Below are 19,158 nucleotides of genomic sequence, written 5' to 3'. Positions count from 1 at the left end.
CGAGCACTACACAAGACACACTACAGAAGACAAGGCAAACTACAGAAGACAAGACAGAATACAGAAGACAAGACAGACTACAGAAGTCAAGACAGACTACAAAAGAGAGGACAAACTACAGAAGACAGACTATAAAAGACAAGACAGACTACAGAAGACAGGACTACAAAAGACAAGACAGACTACAGAAGACAAAACAGACTGCACAAGACATGCCCAAAATACGACAAGACTACAGAAATTTTCTGTCTTAGAATCCTGTAGTGCGTTTTGACTGGGTACTCTGCAATATCCTTTACGAAAGGCTGCCTGATCATTTAGTTGATTGAAGTGCAAGGTTGTCCTTACTCTGATAGTGATGACCTTAGTAAATACTTTGAAAGCAACAGAGAATAAGCTGATCGACCTGTAATTTTGGAAGTATTTCACGTTCCATTTCTTATTGATTAAGCTGATGTTAGCGTTCTTCCAAGCTGATGTAAGCGTTTTTCCAAGCTGACGGTACGAGGTCATAAGGCATTGCAGTTGCAGTATGGCTACTTTTTTTGCACATTCTCGGCACCGTCCTTCAACAGATCTGATTTTACCTGATCCTCACCAGCTGCTTGATCCCTCTGCGTTGCTTCTAAGCCTTTACAATTGGGCAGAGTTTTCTAAGCCTGTAATTTATTTCAAAGTTTTGCGATGATGCTCCGCCATTTTCATGGACAGCACCTCTAAAGGGCAGCTTACGTGTATATCTGTTCTGATGCTTTTTTCCAATTTATGAACCCATACGCGTCGTAGTACCAGCGCTACGACAAGGCGTACTGTTTGTCGCGCTTTAATTTACTTGCGCCCACTTCTAAACCGTTTTCTCATCACTAAGTATGGCAAGAAATGTGTTTTCACCCCTAAAATAGCGCTTGGCAGCAGTCGGCTTGAAATTGTAAATAGTATGAAGGTCCTGTTTGTTCATTTTTGCAGTAACCTAACTTCGGATCAACATGTTGATGGTACCTACAAGGAAGTTTGCAGAGCTATTGGCATAATAAACAAATGTAGGCATTGATTACCTCAGAATAATTAGCTACTACTGTAAAATTTGCTAATTCTTCCCTAACTGGCGTATGCTCATTTGGTATGGGAACTACAACTAAAACGAACTAAAACAAATTATTGTTGTTAGAAAAGAAAGTAATCAAAATTTCACCTAACGTTAAATATTATTACCACACAGAACAACTTTTTAAACGATTTGTACTTATTAAGGTTTGTGAATATTATAGCTACCGTCTTACCCCATTGTACACTACATCTTTAAAAAAGAATAACCGTTTCTACAAGATCGCCACACTGAAGCAATCTGTTCAGAAATATAAAAACGTCACCCAGATGTGTTCGATATACCAACACCGCCAAACAACTTTGCCCTTCAGTCATTAACCTTTATCTTCAGGTTGGCGCGCTATACTTATCAAATCAACTAGCCGCCAAGCAACCCTGCTTCATGTATTTCCTGGACGCAGAGACCGTACCATCGTTCCCTACTGGACTTCATCAAATCAGCTAGCCTTTTTTCATTAATTTATTCACTACTACATCTTTCATCGCACCTTCGCCCATCATAGATGCCCTGAGGCAAAAAATCTCGCTTAAAAAAAAAAACAAGCCTCCATTACAGCAATGCCTACGTAACCTTTAGTGGGCCAGTTCTCCTCAACAGTTATGCTCATCAGTCCGTCGATATTACTACGCTGTCTAAAAGATGTTTTAAACAAGGTGTCCTTGGGGTGTATATAATGCAACAATGCGAAATGTGAGCTCAGCGTGATTTTCTTCTTCATCCAGTCAATCCCATGTTTCCTTTTTGCCACACTGTATTTCATGCTTCGTATGACAGAATATTTGTAACATTCATTTTGTAATTTGAGAATGATATTTTTTCATATTATGCTTCTGCTGCTGTCATAAATTGGGCCCGTCGCCTCGTCAACCTGCTGGTAGGAGAAGCTTTTTGCGCCTGCTCCATCCTTGTACTTTGTGCAAAGGAAAATAAAATTTGGTTTCAGTTGATTTGATATGATCTTTAAAAAACTGTGAATTTAGACGCTTCACAGGCGTAAGGAACTGATCTTGTTAGACGACTTCATTTTGAATAGAATGCGCGGATTCGAAACCTACATATTAGCTTACGTAGTATAGCGCCCACACCTCTTGGCGAAAATCGAGCCGGTATGTTCATTTATTAACCCGATAGAGGGCAGAACCCTAGAAAGTGGTTGTTAGGTGCACCGTTGTTTATTTACGTGCAAGAAAAACATGGCCAGGAAGTGATGCGTAGTGTAACTCTGTGCTACGAAGGGCTAAAATGAATTCATGCGGAAAAAACAGCACACACTTGGGCTCAACGCAAAGGACAAGAAGGAAGGCACCACGAGCGCTGAACTCTCAAACAGGATGTTAAAAAAAACAATTTTTTCTTACACGTGACGCTGAGCTTCGATTACGCATATATTATATGCAAACCAAACCGAGATATACATTTCAGACATTAGTAAAGCAGAAAAATCTGGCTGAGGGCTTTTCTACCACATAAATTTAACACATTCAAAAGTGCCACCAAGTTAAAGGCCGTTCTCCACGGGTTGAGAAATGCTAACTACACAAAAAGAAAACGTACAAGGCTTAGTCTTTTCATCGCACCTTTCATAATCAAGCAGGCACTGATAAGCATAAGTGCTTTTTGGAGCCAGTTGACGTCTACGACAGGCGCGATCACTTCAGGAAGATGCGGGAATACACTTACAATTGAATAGTTTTGTGTGCTCCCTTTTCCAGAACTGTCTAGCATAGAAATTATTGCCTAAAGACCCTGTTTCAATATAAAATTGTGACGATGAATATTCTCGACTATTCCTGCGACAGTTTGCGCTTACTGTTTTGATTTTGTTTCAACTCTACGTCAACACTGTCTCCATATGTGTACCGATTGTATTGATGCTGTTTTTCTTGAAAGATATGCTGTGTATTGATTAATCACAAACTCATTCAAAGTTGTCTCTACTGCCATAATGCCCTCGAGGAGACGCGGGTATTTTGTTAGTGAAGAAATATACCTGAGCTGTTTTTAAATAACGGATGGCCACGGATTTGTCGGGGCCTCCTGTACAAGGAGTTCGAGTGTTTTACAAAAAATAGCAATAATAAGATTCAATATTATTACCACTACTGGATGCAATAAATTGAACAGTGATAAACCATTGCGTCCACAACCAGAAGAAAAATGTCTGAGTGAACAGAAAGTTGTTCTTGCCGCTTCTCGTACCTTGTGCTCCTTCTGTATCTCTGGCTTGCAGGGCGCTTCGAAGAGAAAGACTGCACCCGCTAATGAAGAAAAGAGTCTTTCCGGAACTTGTGAAAGGAATTCCAAGCGTGGTAAGGGCTTGCAGCGCCAGTTCTTGCGACTCATGTACCATGCGGGGACGACGGGCTGGGATAGCTGGTGCATATGCGCCATTTTTGGAAGCGCTGCAATCAACACGGACGCAGGGAAGCAGTCATTCAGCTTGAAGAGCCGCTCGTCTTTGCCCCTTTAGGTGACCGTGTTGATCGCAACGCTTCTGAAAATGACTTACGCCGGTGCCGGAAGAGAGTTTAGTGTTTTGTAGCGTGTGAGCAAAGAAAACGAAGCGCTAGGCAACAGGGCAACACTGGCATTTCTTCCGCCACGGTATGCGGTGTGAAGTGTGCGTGGCTTCCTTCGTTTCATTCGAAGGGAGAAACTCCCATATTCTAAATTATATCCCCTGAAGCCAGTTGGCACAAGTAGTGCAACTGCACTTGGCAGTCATTTCAAATGCGGGTGGTTTCCATTTCCGTCCAGATAGTAAGAGGCCCGTGGCGACTGAAGCGCACTTGATTCAATTTGCTTACTTGATTGATTTATTAATTTATCGAGGCCCCGCCTCCTACACTGCATATGAGGCTGCAGCGCCGATAACCTTGCAGCCACTACATTTCATGAAACGTCATCGCTCTGAATTTCTTATTTTCCTCTTAGCGTTAAGTCGTTGTTGTGGTCCTTCCTGACTAGTTTCTTGCATTCCCTCTACAGATCTGGGCTAATTCGAGACTTAGCCTATGTATGCTAATGACATTTCCTCTTCCCGAGCACCTGCGCATCCAACACTACGGCAGGATGCGCGGATATTATGAAGTGCAGTTAGTTTTTAATCTCACCGTGCGGGCTCTTCCAAGACCACTTCATGTCCTCCCTTTCGCAAAATAAGATACTCATGGTTTGTACATTAGTTCGTTCTGAGAACTCAGCAACTAGTTCCTCACAGTTATTCCGGGAAGCTATGCTATAGTACCCGACAGCATGGTCTTCTGCCTGGTTTTTTCCTATACCTTGGCATTGGTGTCGCCCCTCAGTTCAGTGAAGTGCGTTTTTATTTACTCATTGCTGATTCTACGTCTTCATAGAACATTTCGACTATCTCACTGCCATGACTGTCTCTAGGTGCGTGGGCCTCTGCAACCTCCGCCCTGTGATTAATTCTTTACAATTCGACTACTTTGGTAGCTATATCTTTATTTATCAGGAATCCACAACTAGCTCTCGCCTGTTTGCTAAACCACGATAGCGTAGTACGTGCCGGCCCTTAAACGGTGTACAAGCATCATCCGTCCCCACCTCACTAAGCACCATGATATCCCAATTAATACCCGCCAGTTCCTTAAAAAAATGTTACGCTAGCCTCGATGAATAAGGTTCTAGCGTTTCACGGCAAAATTTTGTTTCTAGTGGCGGCCTGTCATCATTAATAGTTTCTTAGCACTCTCCCCTGCATAAGATGTCTGACCACCGCCTTGGTAAGTACGAGGTTCGCAGCCACTAGGGACTGAGGGCCAGGGTATAAACGATGTATTCATATAAAAGGTGATGGTGAAGGCTACACCAGAATGGCCGAATTCCGTTCCAAACCCTCACAAACTCTGCCAGATCCACTAAGAGACTCCTTGCAGCAGCGAAGGCGGCTTCAGGCAGTCATTGAACGTTCCGAGACCCTCGACGGCTCTTCGTGTGAGCATAGGTTCTTCAAGCTTGAGGGCTAGCTGAGTTCGTTCGAGGAAAAGCTCCCCACACGGGTGTGCCAACGGGACGGGTTTGTAACACAAACCTTGGATATGGAGATGGGTGAGGTCCGCGGAAGGAGGCTAGTACACATGGCGTCCCCTCAGCGAAGGTGCAGACTCCGCATGCACCACACAACAGGCAAATTTTCTCGACTGACAAGCTTAAAGACAAGTTGGCGCATTGCTTGAAGATGCAGCGCAGTACTAATGCAGAAAACTAACGTCATATTTTGCAGCCATTTAATTTTGGCGCGCAGCGTCATTTTCATTCAAAACTTCATCATCTTTACACGTTTCGAAGGACATGCGCAAAGTCTTGCTATGGTTTCAGTACCATTGTCATTATCAAGTGTGACTGTGTTTCTGCAAGGTATTGGTTATGTCTTGCTTCTGGTAGTTAGCCACTGGCAGATTTTCTGTTCTTCATTAATGTTGCAATGATCTATAGAGGGTGCTGGCACAGTAGTTTTGCTTTGGAATCTTCACCTATATACTTTACATGTCATATTATAGTTACAGAGCAGAAGATGAGGACGAGCTGTAACGATAATGACACTCCAACAATCCGAAGCTTCCACCTTATTTACATGCTGTAATGGTTCTTTAACTAACAAACATGGTTTGTTAGTTCGCGCCGATGAGAAAAAAAAAAGCCGCCACAACCAATTTTGATGGCCGCCATCTTGGATTCAAGAAACCGAAGCTATTTCGTCCCCTGACGTCATAACCACATAGTTCTACTTTTACCCACAATATTTAACCGTGACGTCATGATTGGCATGCGGTAGGTGGTTGTTTCTACAATGCTATTGTAGATGGGGCTACAAGGCTCAATGCGAGATGTGCTGTTTTCAAGTTCCTGCCACAGAACGCGCTGTGATCACAGGGTGGTAGCAGACCCCACGAAATCTCGAAACTTGATGTGTAGTTGCTGCCACTGATGGCGCTGGGATCTGAGGGGGTAGCAGACCCCACTAAATATGGAAACGTGATGAGTGAGAGCTAACGCCCTTAAAACGACGGACATGCGCTTGGCCCATGGTTTTTGTTCGTCTTCCGTGTGCAGTCCTAATGCTCTACGTCGTTTTCTGAGAGTTTCCACGAAAGCTCGCTCAGAGGCCCATCCTCACTTCAGAACGGTAACGAGACACAGTGGTCCCGTAGACACTTGTGAAAGTAGCACTGCGACGATGGGATGCGACATTTGCGTTGATGGCATTTATTATATAATCCCAGTTTCATCGCATTTGTTCTTTGTATTCTCGTCGCGCTAGTCGTGTGCTTAAACAATGCTAGGGACATGTTTTGTGTATGACTGCTTCAGTCGGCCTAACATTGATTTCCGAGCGGCCCGCACAGGAATAGTGTAGTTAAATCGCATGATTTGCTCAGTTTATTCTTACAGGATCACAGAGAGAACTGAAGCCGGACTGAAATATTCCTTGTACGAGGCCTAAACTACAAAGGCGGTTGATTGCGAGAGCAAAACCTAAACGCTTAGTTTACAAACGTAAACCCACTAAGCAAAGAATGCAAAGTGCACTAGCTTCGAGGTGGACCGTTTTAATTGTCATAGCCAGAAAGCCAGTGACTGCGGCACCTATGGGAGGCCACGGTGCTCAAGATAGAAGAGTCCACAACACTGCTATGCTTGTCGCTTTCGCGCAACATCCTGAGCAGTTTCAAAGTCGATCAGCAAGTAACGCCTCAGTTCTTACGCTCAGTGTAACTCGGCCCGCACGCTGAAAGTGGTGTTCCAGCAATATTGCGTGACAGGCGGCGCTGGAGTTGTGTAAGGAAGGCGAAATATTTGTTTATTGCTCTAATGCTGGCACATGCGAGGTTTGAATGGTCCCATTAAGGCGCATGCAGTTCTTTGATGACTCAACGAAGGAGCTGTCACAAACTGCCGCGTCCAGTTATACACAATACTGCAAAGAGGTGGCATATACTACAGCAGAAACGCTAGCTTGATGGAAGGCTGTTTCCATCGTGCATGGGCTCATGCAATGGTTTTTGCTCAGGTCGAGGATGTCGAACGTAGGAATGGCTTGGAAACCAAGACACTGATCAAAGGTAAGTACTCTTCTGACGTACCTAAGCGCTCGCTCTTAAGACGCCGCTGAAACTACAGGGCGACATTGGGGTTAGTCAACACACAGCAGGATACGGGAAGCTGAAACAAAAAACTGCGCTCCAAAGGCATCAATGGTAGGCGGCGAATATCGTTGCAACTTTTGCAGCCTTTAAGAAGCTGGGGATAAGCTCTTCCGAGAGGCGGCTGTAACACGCGGCTGGTATGAAGCAGCGAGCATATCGCCACTCGCCGTTGAACACTCGCTTTCGTCAGTAACATCTCTCCGCTCCGAAGGGCTGAGAAACCGAGTTTTGCAGGTCACTTTGGCTTCCTCGCAGGGACGCCGGTGAGTGGTGGCATCGCAGAGGGCCCTGCTAGAGTTGTGCACACCATCGAAGAAGCGGCTCAAATACAGGTGAGGCCCAGTGGCTGCCACACGCATAACACTGCCATTAAAAGTAAAATCTATGCCTTCTTGTCACCCATAATGTTGAAATAAACTGGCTGCAAGCACGTCAAATGCATCTGCGTCAAAAATCTTAAACACTTGGCCTGCCATTCCCAAATTTTCAAGCTAAAGCTTTACAGGCCTAGCAGGATTGAGCAAACTTAGATCCGAGATACGTGACGTCACAACCATGTGCAATGCCACCGTTACGCCGGGAGTCGTAGCGGCCGCATCCGCTGTTTACAGCGCAGTTCAGGTGTCCACCGATATACGTGAGACAGTTACTGCGCCATTTCCTTTTCTTAATAACCAATTTTCAATTCCATGCAGCCCACATCACTCTCTCTCACCACCTCCACGTACCTCAAAGGGCTATTGAGGCGTCTACTAACCCAGAGAGCCAGTTATGCGCCCTTCCCTTCCTCAAAATCATCGGAGTCTAGAATGTTGCCAACGGCAATGAACACAATGAGCGAAGACACCTTTCGCTTTGTATATCCACGATAATATGAGCTGATTCGCAGCCTAATTTTTTAATAGTCAACGCAGAGCATTGTTAAGTGGTTAGGACTTCTTCAGGATGTCCTCCTGTGACTGGAGAGCGGGACAAATGCATTACTAGTTTTTCTTAGGGACACGGGTCTGGTAGAAACCCTTTGAAGGCCCTGTGTTTTTATGAGCGCGTGAGTATTGTGCATGCTTGATTTCACCTTTCACTTTTTCTTTCTATCTTTTTTCTCCTCTTTTTCACCCTCTTCTATCACCCTCATGGTGTGTAGCATACCAGGTTAATAGGCAGGCAGACCTCTCTCATATTCGTAACAATCTGCTTCCACCTACGTCTGTTTTGAACCCGGCTTAGTTACCAACGGGAGGTATATATGCCCAATCATAAATACGAATTCTGGGCATGAGCAGAGAACACAAAGTTTTCTCTACGATTAATTAGGGGGCTATGTATTAAGAACAGCGGGAATAGTGAGGGAGTGTGAAGAGTGCCTCATTTCTTGTTGGAGCCGCAAAAAAACCGCTTGCTGCGCAGAGGGGCGACGTGCTCGTGGCCTACTGCACGGACATCGCCTGGAGCCCCTTTTTTCCCCTGCTGTCTGGTGTTATCACCGAGCTCGGAGGACTCATCTCGCACGGTGAGCTTGGTTCCCCCGCTGTTGGTGGCCACTCCTTAATTTATGCGGCTCAATTTGCCCGTTTAGCTGGGTCATTGCACTTATAGCAATGCACGGAACTTACTGCGTGGTCGACAGGCGGAAATATAAAGGGAGCTTGTGCGCGGCTGTTGCTCTCTTCAACTTCGGCTACTGGCATCGTTTCTATGCTGGTCACTCAGGGGACCCTGGTGCTTTCGATGGCGCTACGTCCGTCTTTCTTCAGTGAAAGCGCCCTCTACTCTAAGTAAATGGCGCATCTAACTGTACCTTGATTCAGAGATAAATGCGCAAAAATTTCAAATCAGACATTCTTCACGCGAACGAACTCTTGATTAGTCCGCAAATGATGTAAGTGCAAACTACTATTGACGTCCATAGAGAATTCCGCCAACCCCGCTAGGTGACGTTAATGATACCCCTGTGAAACCTGCAAGTGAAGTTCACTTACGGGAGTGTCCTCCTCAGTAAGTGTTCTCTGGCAAACCAAAAGGCGCAATCGGAGTACACTCGCATAAGAGTGCGCTCCGTTTGGGCACCCCCTTTTATATTGCGCTTTTGAGAACACTTGAACGCACAATGGAAAGAAAAAATATTAGGGATGCGTTGTTTCTCTCAAGTGTTTAAGTGTTCTCAAAAGCATAATCATAACATGGAACGAATACAACTAGCCCAATTTGAATCCCTCTTAACGTTCACTCCGTTTGGAGTACATTCACGGAACACTATCCTGGCCGAGTACATAGCCTTGCCGGCACTGATTGCAAAAGCACAAAGTTGTCATGAACAAAAGGACATAAAAAATAATTGAAGTTGCTGAATACTCCTAAAGAATTTGTCTCTCATACAAAGACGAAAAAAACAGCAATAAAACGGAAAATAATAATCATGGACGCAGCGTACGTCGCAAGATCTGATTCCCTGCGGTGACACCATTTTAATTTGTTCATGTTTCTGTTTTCGAGCTAGCTGGTCGAGCGACCTCGTGCTGACCGCGCGAGTCGGGCTGTGAAACGTCTTTGCGACATCGGGGACGCTTCCGATCACCGCAGTCTCGTTGTTTCCGCCAAGCTGCTTTCTGTCCCCCTGCAGGCTGCCGTGTTATTTGTTTTCAGAATTCTAGACAGGCTAAAACCTCCTGTTGGCATGCCTTGAATTACGCTACCTTAATAATATAAACCTTTTCGTCGTAAACAATAAAAGGTTATTTAAGGTTTTTAAATGGTCTGCCACGTCACCCAATCAATTTTCACAACTCTTCTACTTTCCGAGACATTCCGCTCATTTTTTTGCAATTTTTTCCTTACTGACAGTGCACTCGGCTTTCATGTTTAGGACAGCGTAGCGTAAAATGTCAACAAGGTACCCATGCGAAGTTTCCTTATCGCTGAACAGACAGGGACCCAGGGAGACAAACAGCACGGGCGCTAGCATCAACAAACAAAGCGAGTTCTCTCTTAAAAAGGAGACAGTGCGGCGAATACGAATGTTACATTTGGCCTGTTCGTACTGCTACACAGCGTCCACGCCCTCAGAAATGCATTTTTCTTTTTCCGAGTCAGCAGCAAAACGGGAGGCATGGTGAACCTTTGCGACCAGTTCTGGGGCTGTTTTCTTGGGCGGAACGGTGAACTTTTACCCTAGTCCAAGCACACGGGACACTTCACGAGGAAGAGAAATTTATTCTGTGCAGTAGACGCTGCTCACCGCTGTGCATCCCTTCTTAGGAAGCAGAGGCCTTAGAGCTGGCAGTACTTTTTGCCAGAAGAATTCCGTAGACCTTTCAGCGATGACGAGGTGTTCCCGGAAGGCCTGCTCACTTCGAGAAGGGCCACACACTGCTTGCAGTCAGAGGTGTAGAGCGTTCTTGTGAAGGCGGGCTATATCCTGCCATTTTGATCTCTTGATCCTGCATGTCCTGACACCGTGTCCATGGGATGGCAGATAGCCACCGAACCACCAGCGCAGTTCAGACGGTAGGATCTTGTGTCGAAAGTAGAATCTGAGCACCATCAATTTGCACGCAGCCATGACAATGATGAATATTATAGTCCACGGATGCAAAGACACACATAGAAAAAGGCCCTTTGTAAAAGAAAAAAATTTGCCAGAATGGAAGCTTGGGCGAGTTGGTGACGGTTCACTTGCCGCATAACGCTAAAAAGACACAGACGCAGGGAGACAAACAGGATGATCGTTAACTTACAAGGGAACATTTATTGCATGAAACCAGGTAATATAAGCACTTTCTTAACAGTGATGGAGAGCTATAGGACGCACTCAAACAAAGTTATCGTCGAACAACATTTACGGATTAGCAGACATGAAATGCATTTCTTTGTGAGATAAAAACACTGAGGCAGCACTGACGCAGGTATCTTCTTTTTGCGGTAGTATATTGAATGCCTCTATGATTTCCCTTGCAAGCTGATCTCTGCGGCAACCAATGACAAGAGACCTTTTAAAATCCGGATAAAAATCAGGACTCTTCTTTGCTTTTCAATTTTTTTCTTTTGCGTCGATGTGGCCAGCAAGATGCCAGTTGACACCATTCCTGACATCGTTGTTATGTTCTCGGAACCTGTACAATTCCATCATGAATCACCAACATTCCCAGACTGCAACCTTAGCAACCTGTCCTTGAGGCATCTGCCTGTCTGCGCTATGTATTTCCATATGTATACGTGCGTCAGTGCTGCCTCATTGCTTTTATCTGACAAAGGAATGCATTTCAGGGCTGCTAATTTGTAAATCTTCTTCGACGATAACGTTGCTTGAGTGCTTCCTATATATCTTTTTCACTATTAAAAAGTGCTTATAAGGCCTGTTTTCATGCAATAAAAGTTCACTTGTAAGTCAGCGCTCGTCCTTTGTGTCTCCCTGCGTCCGTGTCAGTTTAGCGCTTAGTGGCAAGTGAACTGTCACCAACTCGGCCAAGCTTCCATTCTGGTCTCTACGGGTCTTTGCCGTAAAGAAGGTGTTCAGTACATCAGTCTTGCTTCCCGACACCTGCTTTATTAGCGTCTGCAGGTTCAGTTCCTCTGAAAGAGCAATTGCCTTGCTCTTGAACTTAGAGGGTCTTTGAATTGTTTTCGCATGCCTCTTCTTTTTATCATTGTTTGCCAAGTTATACGCGTGACTGATACAAATAAATTCTAATGTTCTTCAATAAACGTTCAGTTGTCAGTACCGCCCTGTGCTGTCGCCCACCTCGGTCCCGTCCTGTTTTGCGTTTTTGCTCCTCATGATGATAGGCTATATCGCCTGTAAAGTGGCCTGCAGCGTTAGCCTGTGGAGGGATCTGGAGGTATCTGGATCGAATCCCTCCTCCGGCAGCCGTATTTCGATGGAGGCAAAATGCAAACACGTCTGTGTGCTGCGAGAGGTTAGCGCACACCAAGGATTCTTTGGGGCTCAAAATTAATCTGAACACCACTACTAGTGCCTCCGCCGTAGCAACGGGATGAGGACGCCACAGACAGCATAACAAGGTCGGTTTGCCTAATACGTTATATTGTGCTTGAATTCTCGCTAAATAGTAAATCCGTGCACTGCCTTTGTCCTTATGCTATTACTAGCTTTAATCGCTGTCAGATGAACTGGTGCAGACGCCATCCAGCGTGGTGTATGCTAACAAAATCTATTCGTAATTTTTAAGCCCTGGGAGCAAGATGCTCGAGGGACCCCACCTATTATCCCCCAAAGATTGGGAGGTGGTGATAGGCGAGAATTTGCTCAAATGTCTCATTTTAACATTTAAACATTTTAAATATTTTAACTTCTGATACTTCAGTTGATTTTGCATGCAATGGCCTAGATGTTACAAAAAAGTGTTGTAAAAATCAATAATTTTGCCATGCAAAACGCTTCTATGCGCAAAAGTATCGCCAATACTGGGTCTAAAACAAGTAAAATAAAGCTCTTTGCTTCTGTTTGGCTTTGACCCGAAAAGAACATGTATTCCTAGAGGCTTCATTTCTTTGTCCTCCTATATCCAGAGGAGAATACTATATTATGAGCACCTTTATGGGTCACTCTAATGAAGAATCTTCCTTGTTGTTACGTGTAATGTGTAGGATAGAATTGTTTGTGTCGGCAAAGCATGTTAGTGTGATAATTGTGGAGACGCCTGTTAATCCAATTCGAGTGCTCATTTTGCTTGCCCCTTCACAAATATAAACATACATATTACCGAGTTCTTCCAACTCTACCTGAATAATTTGCGTATGTTGTCCCAAATGAGGCACGCAGTTTGCGATGCAACTCATTTGCTCACGAATTTTGCCCCGAAATGAAGGGAAAAGCTGGCGGACGCTTAAGTTTCGCGTTTAAGAGCGGAACGCGACAACGTCGTGCCGCACTTCTTAGGGTATTACTCATGTACACATTTGTACACGGACACTTTTCGAAGTCATAGACCACAAGGCATTCACTAGGTCCACTTCTATTCAGTTCGAATGACAATCTATGGTGGCGTAAGCGTGCCTAGATTTTTCTTTTCAGCACTATATTCGCGCAATAAATAAAGAGCCTTCGTAGCGTGTTCTGCGCGCACTCAGGTCGCAGTCTGAAAGATCTTGGTTGAATTGCCCGTATATCCACAAGATTCTTTTTATTTGGACGTTCTCCAGTACAAAATTTCCTCGGCGGTTGCCAGAGCCTTATGCGCACAAGCGCTTTTGTGTGACCCTTGCTGCGAATTCCTGTTTTAGCGCTCTTTAAAACGCATAACATTTAGCATTTTGCGCAGTTTTTCATACTGCGGACGTGACAGTGTATTTGACCGCCGGATTGCTTGGGTATTGGCGCAATGTTGAGCGCCAAGAAATTGGTCGCATTTGGAAACGAAGAGGTTTCAAAGTATTAACAAAGCAACCATTTACAAATCTAATCACGCTGTCAAGGTGCACTCCCTCCATATGTAATTTTCAAAATGTCAGCACTGCAGTCCTCTGAGTTCTGGATGCTGTTTAAGAAAACACAGAATGCGTGCCGCTTGGGTGTGTAGTGCCTATGCGCGTATATTGGGACTGTATACTTGACTACGTGTGGCACAGCACAAAACAAACGAACGACGAAATGAAGGGTAAGCAGGCGAGCGCGTACAAAAAAAAAATGATGACGATGACGATGATAATGATGATGTCATCAGGCTTAATGACGCATAGCCAAGGCGGGGACGAAAACGGCCGTGTGGCGTACTCGTCATCTTTCTTCTGTACCACCACCAGCAATGATATACCAACCAATTCAACTGACAGAGGTGAACAGAAGACAGTCCTACTCTCTCACATCCGCAGAAGGAAAAGCTGCGCCAGCTGGTAAAAGTTATGCGCTGTGGTGTCCGTCTTTTCTTAGTCCCTCTCTGATAGTTGTACTGCGTTTTTTAGCTCTCATAAATTGCAAACTATAAGTCACTAAGTAAACAAGTTTATTTTCAGGTTCAACTGGAGCGTTTCCTGGCTAAACGTTGCCTGGGCAGCTTGACTGGTTTCAGGAAACCCCGACAAGCAGTAGCACATGAGCGGTACAGGACATTCTGCAATGCCAGTCACTTATACAGTAGTAGATTAAATAAAGAAAACACCCGACATATATATACACTGACTCGAATAATGTTTAAAAATGAGAACGCTGAAAAGGTCATACATATGTTGAAAGAAATATACATTAGCACTCAAGCAAACGTTCAACAATCAACAAGTGGAGACATAGAATGGCATTTGAACAAAATATTTCCTCACCTCAGCTTTTGTATATCCCGTTGTATGTTGATATGTGTTTAAAACATGGGGCAGATAAGACAACATTTGTAATTTTTAATCGGCGCGAAAACAGCGTATATTCCATGAGTTAGTACTTCTTGTATGTATGTTAGCACGACGCGTGTCCAAAAATATTCTAGGGCAGAGTAAAAATTCAAAACTGACGCCGTGGAAAAATAAATTTTTTGCAATAATTTAAAATTATACAAAAGATCAACGCGGACAAAGTTATCTGCTTGGAAGGCGTACTTGGTGGTAGTAATATTATCATATATTGGCGATTATTCAAACAGTTTTCATTTTTATTTCTTTTGTTTAATTTTATTTCTTTTAGAAAGGGCCTTTTTCCATTTGTGTCTTTGCATCCGTGCACTCTAGTCTCCGTCATTGTCATGGCTACATGTTAATCGATGGTGCTCGAATTCTGCATTCGACAAAAGATTCTACCACCTGAACTGCTTTGGTGGTTTGGCGGTTATCTGCCATCCAATGGACGCGGTGTCAGGATATGCAACATCATGAGGTCAAAATGGCAGGATATAACCCGCCTTCCCAAGAACGCTCTGCACCTCCGACTACAAGCAGTGTGTGGCCCTTCTCGAAGTGAGCAGGCTTTCCGAGAACACCTCGTCATCATCAGGTCCACGGAATTCATCTGGGTACAAGGCCTGTCAGCTGTGAGGTGTCTCCTCCCTGTGGGCAACGTCTACTGCAAAGACGGAATTTCCCTTCCTCGTGAAGTGTCCCGTGTGCTTAGACTAGGGCCAAAGTTCGCCGTTCCGCCCAAGAAAACAGCCCCAGAACTGGTCTCAATGGTTCACTATGCCTCCCGTTTTGCTGGTGATTCGGAAAAATGACAGATGCATTTCCGAGGGCATGGACGCTTTGGAGCAGTATGAGCTGTACATAAGTAACATTCCTATTAGCCGCACTGTCTCCTATTTAAGAGAGATCTTGCTTTGTTTGTTGATGTTAGCGCCCGTCCTGCTTGTCTCCCTGTGTCGCGGTCTGCTTAGTGCTATGTGGCAAGTAAACCGTCACCAATTCGCCCAAGCTTCCATTCTTTTAGTGCACCTAATTTGCGAGCTGGGCAAACACATTAGTGGCAAGCCATTACCGGCCCATCGCTTTCACTAGAGAGACTGTTTTGACGGTGACAAGAACAATCCTCGGAATTTCAGCCTGGAATGCTGTCGAGATACGAGAACGCGTAGATTCACCGTCTTCGCATTCCACAAGGTGAGCCCGCCTGAAGCCGCCGTGCGAAGTAATTTTTATAAGCGCAGGCAAGGCATACTGTCTCAACGTTCGTAAACGACGATCCCTGTAATAACGTTAAAGGTTGATCATTCGGGCTTCATCGCAAAAAAATTGTGATGTAGCGATTTTTTTATAAAATCTATCAGTGATAAAAATGCTTTTCTATTGGATGGTGGCCTCTAATTCACAGAACGACGGGTCGTTTTTCCTCCGGTGCTGGTGCCACACACGTCGCAAGAGTAAGGTAACGATGTCCGCGTTCACAGAGGGGAGAAATCAGGGATATATTGCAATTGTCAGAGCGAAGTGGTGGCCTTTTCACGCAGAAAAAGTCTTTTAAACGTTACCAAAGGGCAATTCATACGTTGATTGTCACTTTAGTATGTCAGTCGACACGTTGACGGGCCTCCAAGAATAACGGTGTTTGTAATCCTGCAGTCAGCAGAGACGCTCTATGGTTAACCGCAGGCCGTGTGTTTTTAGAGGAATACTTGTATTTCCTCGCGTGTTGCCGTACCGTAAGTCGCGAGGAAAGGAATAGGAGGTCAGTAGGAAACGGCCAGTAACAGAACGGGAGGTATGCTTGCGGAACCACCGTCAGCCCTTCTACCATTGGTGCACCGGGTCAGGCGAGCCGCAGCGCCATGCTCAGCCCGTTCGTTCTATACTGAGTTTCTTCGCAGAAGTGCAATTATCCTCAATAAAGCTCGTCAGGCGTGTCACAGACGCTGTCCTGATCTGTCATTCGTTGGCGTCGCCGCTGGTCCGCCAGTTTCATCATCAGCGTGTTCCTGCTATGGCCAGACTGACGTGTTCTTCCATGACCTCCGTCAGCGGGAGTAGCGAGAAATGGCACATGATTACTGAAATGAAAAATTAATGAATCGTTAGAAATACACCTTGCGGAGAAAGAACGCTGCAATAGGTCATAGTCAGAGTCGGGGCACGAGAGACACGTCCACGGTTCTGCAGGCAATTTGTCAGAATTTTTTTTTTACTTAAGGAGCAACAAGGCCGACAAAATGCAAGGCGCGTGCCACCACCAGCAAACATAATACGAATTGTCGAGTGCATGTTTTGGACTGACAACAGCGCTTCGCGGCACTGGTGTCTGTCCAAGGCCATGCTGAAGTGGCTGCAGCCGAACTGTAATTCCCAGCGGCTAAGCGGTGTGCCACTGTCCTGAGATGGCAGCTGCATCCTCCAGTGGGAACTATGCGATCCAGGTTGTGCCAAACCACCTGACGCGACCACATTACATTAACAGCAGCCTGCCAGGCTCCGTGAGAATGCCATCTTTATGGGTACCATGGAGTGTCACCGCCCCCCCTCCCTCCCACACACACACAGAGGAACGGGTTTCTGCTCAATGGGGCAAGTAAGGCTTACGGCTTTAAAAAGGCCGCCAATGCGGTAGCATGGCAACCGTGAGTGATTTTTTCAAGGAGCACGTGCTTGGTGTAACAAAAAATGTCACTCTATTTGGGTAATTAGGCTAAATACGGGTACGTGCGCTAGCATGACGTGCTTCGGTGCTGCGGTGCACTGCTAGATTAAGGTGGTTGTTGGTGTGGTAGGACCGAATCATCCAAATCACCAAATCATGTCAGTTGTCGGTTGGAGCTGACACCTACTAGGTGGCACCAGGCTAACCCCTAATTACCATCCCCATTTCTTCTGTTTAGCGACAGTGCAAGCAACATTGGTGTCACGTTCTCCTCATAACCACCGCTGCTCATTCCGCTTTGCTCGGTGCGCATAGGGGCAGTTCCGCCTAATTAGCATCCCAGGTTCTCCCCTGGTTACCACCGGCTACACCTTTTCAAGTAAGCGAACCAGCGCCCAGGTGAGCAGTGGCGGAACGACACAGGTTCTCGCCTGGTTACCACCGGCTGCACATTCGGAAGTGGCGCTCTAGCCGAAGGCAAGTGCCATGACAGCTTTTGCCATCAGGTGGACTTGGGTTGGGTTGCGACCCAGGTTGCTCCTCGCGAGCAGCCTCTGACGATTAAATGCGCTGCCACTGGACACGTTTGGCAGGTTTTTCACCGCCCGGTGGGCAGGTGACCAGCCTGCCACAAAACCGGCTTGAGACAAACAAGCGCACAATGCTAAAATGCGGGGAATGGCCACTATAGGCGCTAGCGCACTGAAAGAAACGTAACGTGCACCAACGAAGCTGCTTTCATGTTTTGGACTTGCAGGAGCCGTGGTGGCTCGCGAGTACGGCATCCCTTGTGTCGTTGGGGCTTCTGGAGCTACGTACGTCATCAGGCCAGGTGAGGCTGCACCGCCGGTCGTCCGTCGGCATTTGCGAACCGCTGACCAAAACTGCCTGCTCTCCGCGGCCTCCCTCAGCAGGAGATTACATAGTAGCGGCGTCGGAATAACCCTTCGCTCGAAGGGGTGTACTCTGCTGTACAGCGCCGGGAGTGCAACATCCAACCGGTGATTTACGCGTACAGATCTGTCAAGCCATTATATTCTTAACTTATTCAGCCACGAATTGAATTATCCAGATGGCCACCCTATGGCGTTTCTTAATTGGCGAAATTCACCATTCAAAACTCGCATTTTGGAAATTAGCATAAATTATCATTCCCATTTTTATGCCCTAGATACTCCTGGTTTGGTTTTTTTTTTTACGGACCTCTTTTCAGCTATGATATTTCCGCTGCGTATCTGGATCTTCCATATTTGCTTTCTGCCAGTACATTAAGTGCTCAAGTATTGCCTTCCCTGTACTTCATATATTTAGCAGAAATAGTATTTGAGAAATTAAGTTTAAAATACAGTGGCGGAATCAGTGGGCACTAGAAAATTGTTTCAGCTCTCTCTTTTTTGCAATATTTAAAAATGTGGCATTTCTTTTGCAGAAAGAGATACCCATATTTATAACAAAGTTGCAAGTTCACAATCTGTCTCACCTGCAGGATCCATGGTTCGGCTCGACGGGACGAAGGGAACTCTGGAAGAGATTGTAGCGGTGTAACTGTGGACATCATCAGGCGTCTTATCTTCTCTTTCTGTGCTGAGCTTTTTGTTTTCATTTGCGTAGAAAAAATATAAAGACAAGCCATCATAAATTATCATTGTGTTTTCCTTCACTAAAGCCTGTATCCTAATTTTCGGCGTGTGTTTGGCGCATCATAGCCTAAGTTGCTTTTGCGCCATTAAAATCAATATAACTAACTAACCCTAATTTTCGAGAAAGAAAGCTTACCGTGAACCATGCTGAGACAAAGTGACCGTAGTCTGACTGCCTCGCGTTATACGCTGTGCTAAAAGGTCTGAAAGTCTGCGTGCCACACTTTAACACCGACA

At 45.4% G+C, this 19,158-nt stretch overlaps 1 protein-coding gene across 4 annotated transcripts in view; it reads left to right on the top strand.

Moving 5' to 3' along the window:
• The window catches only part of LOC144122121 (rifampicin phosphotransferase-like), a 798,972-nt gene extending 780,051 nt beyond the window's left edge, over positions 1-18,921 (top strand). For all 4 annotated transcript variants that reach the window (XM_077655660.1, XM_077655659.1, XM_077655661.1 and 1 more), the window contains 6 exons: positions 3,339-3,417; positions 7,146-7,197; positions 7,537-7,613; positions 8,689-8,791; positions 18,039-18,113; positions 18,768-18,921. In XM_077655660.1, coding sequence (XP_077511786.1) covers positions 3,339-3,417; positions 7,146-7,197; positions 7,537-7,613; positions 8,689-8,791; positions 18,039-18,113; positions 18,768-18,826 — 445 coding nt within the window. In that variant the 3' untranslated portion in view covers positions 18,827-18,921. The remainder of the gene's footprint in view (positions 1-3,338; positions 3,418-7,145; positions 7,198-7,536; positions 7,614-8,688; positions 8,792-18,038; positions 18,114-18,767) is intronic.
• Positions 18,922-19,158: the final 237 nt, after the last annotated feature.

The sequence above is a fragment of the Amblyomma americanum genome, chromosome 2 (genome assembly GCF_052857255.1).
Source record: "Amblyomma americanum isolate KBUSLIRL-KWMA chromosome 2, ASM5285725v1, whole genome shotgun sequence".
In the NCBI taxonomy this organism is placed as follows: Eukaryota; Metazoa; Arthropoda; class Arachnida; order Ixodida; family Ixodidae; genus Amblyomma; species Amblyomma americanum.
Note: the sequence above shows the minus strand (reverse complement) of the source record. Positions and strands in the feature narration are given on the sequence as shown.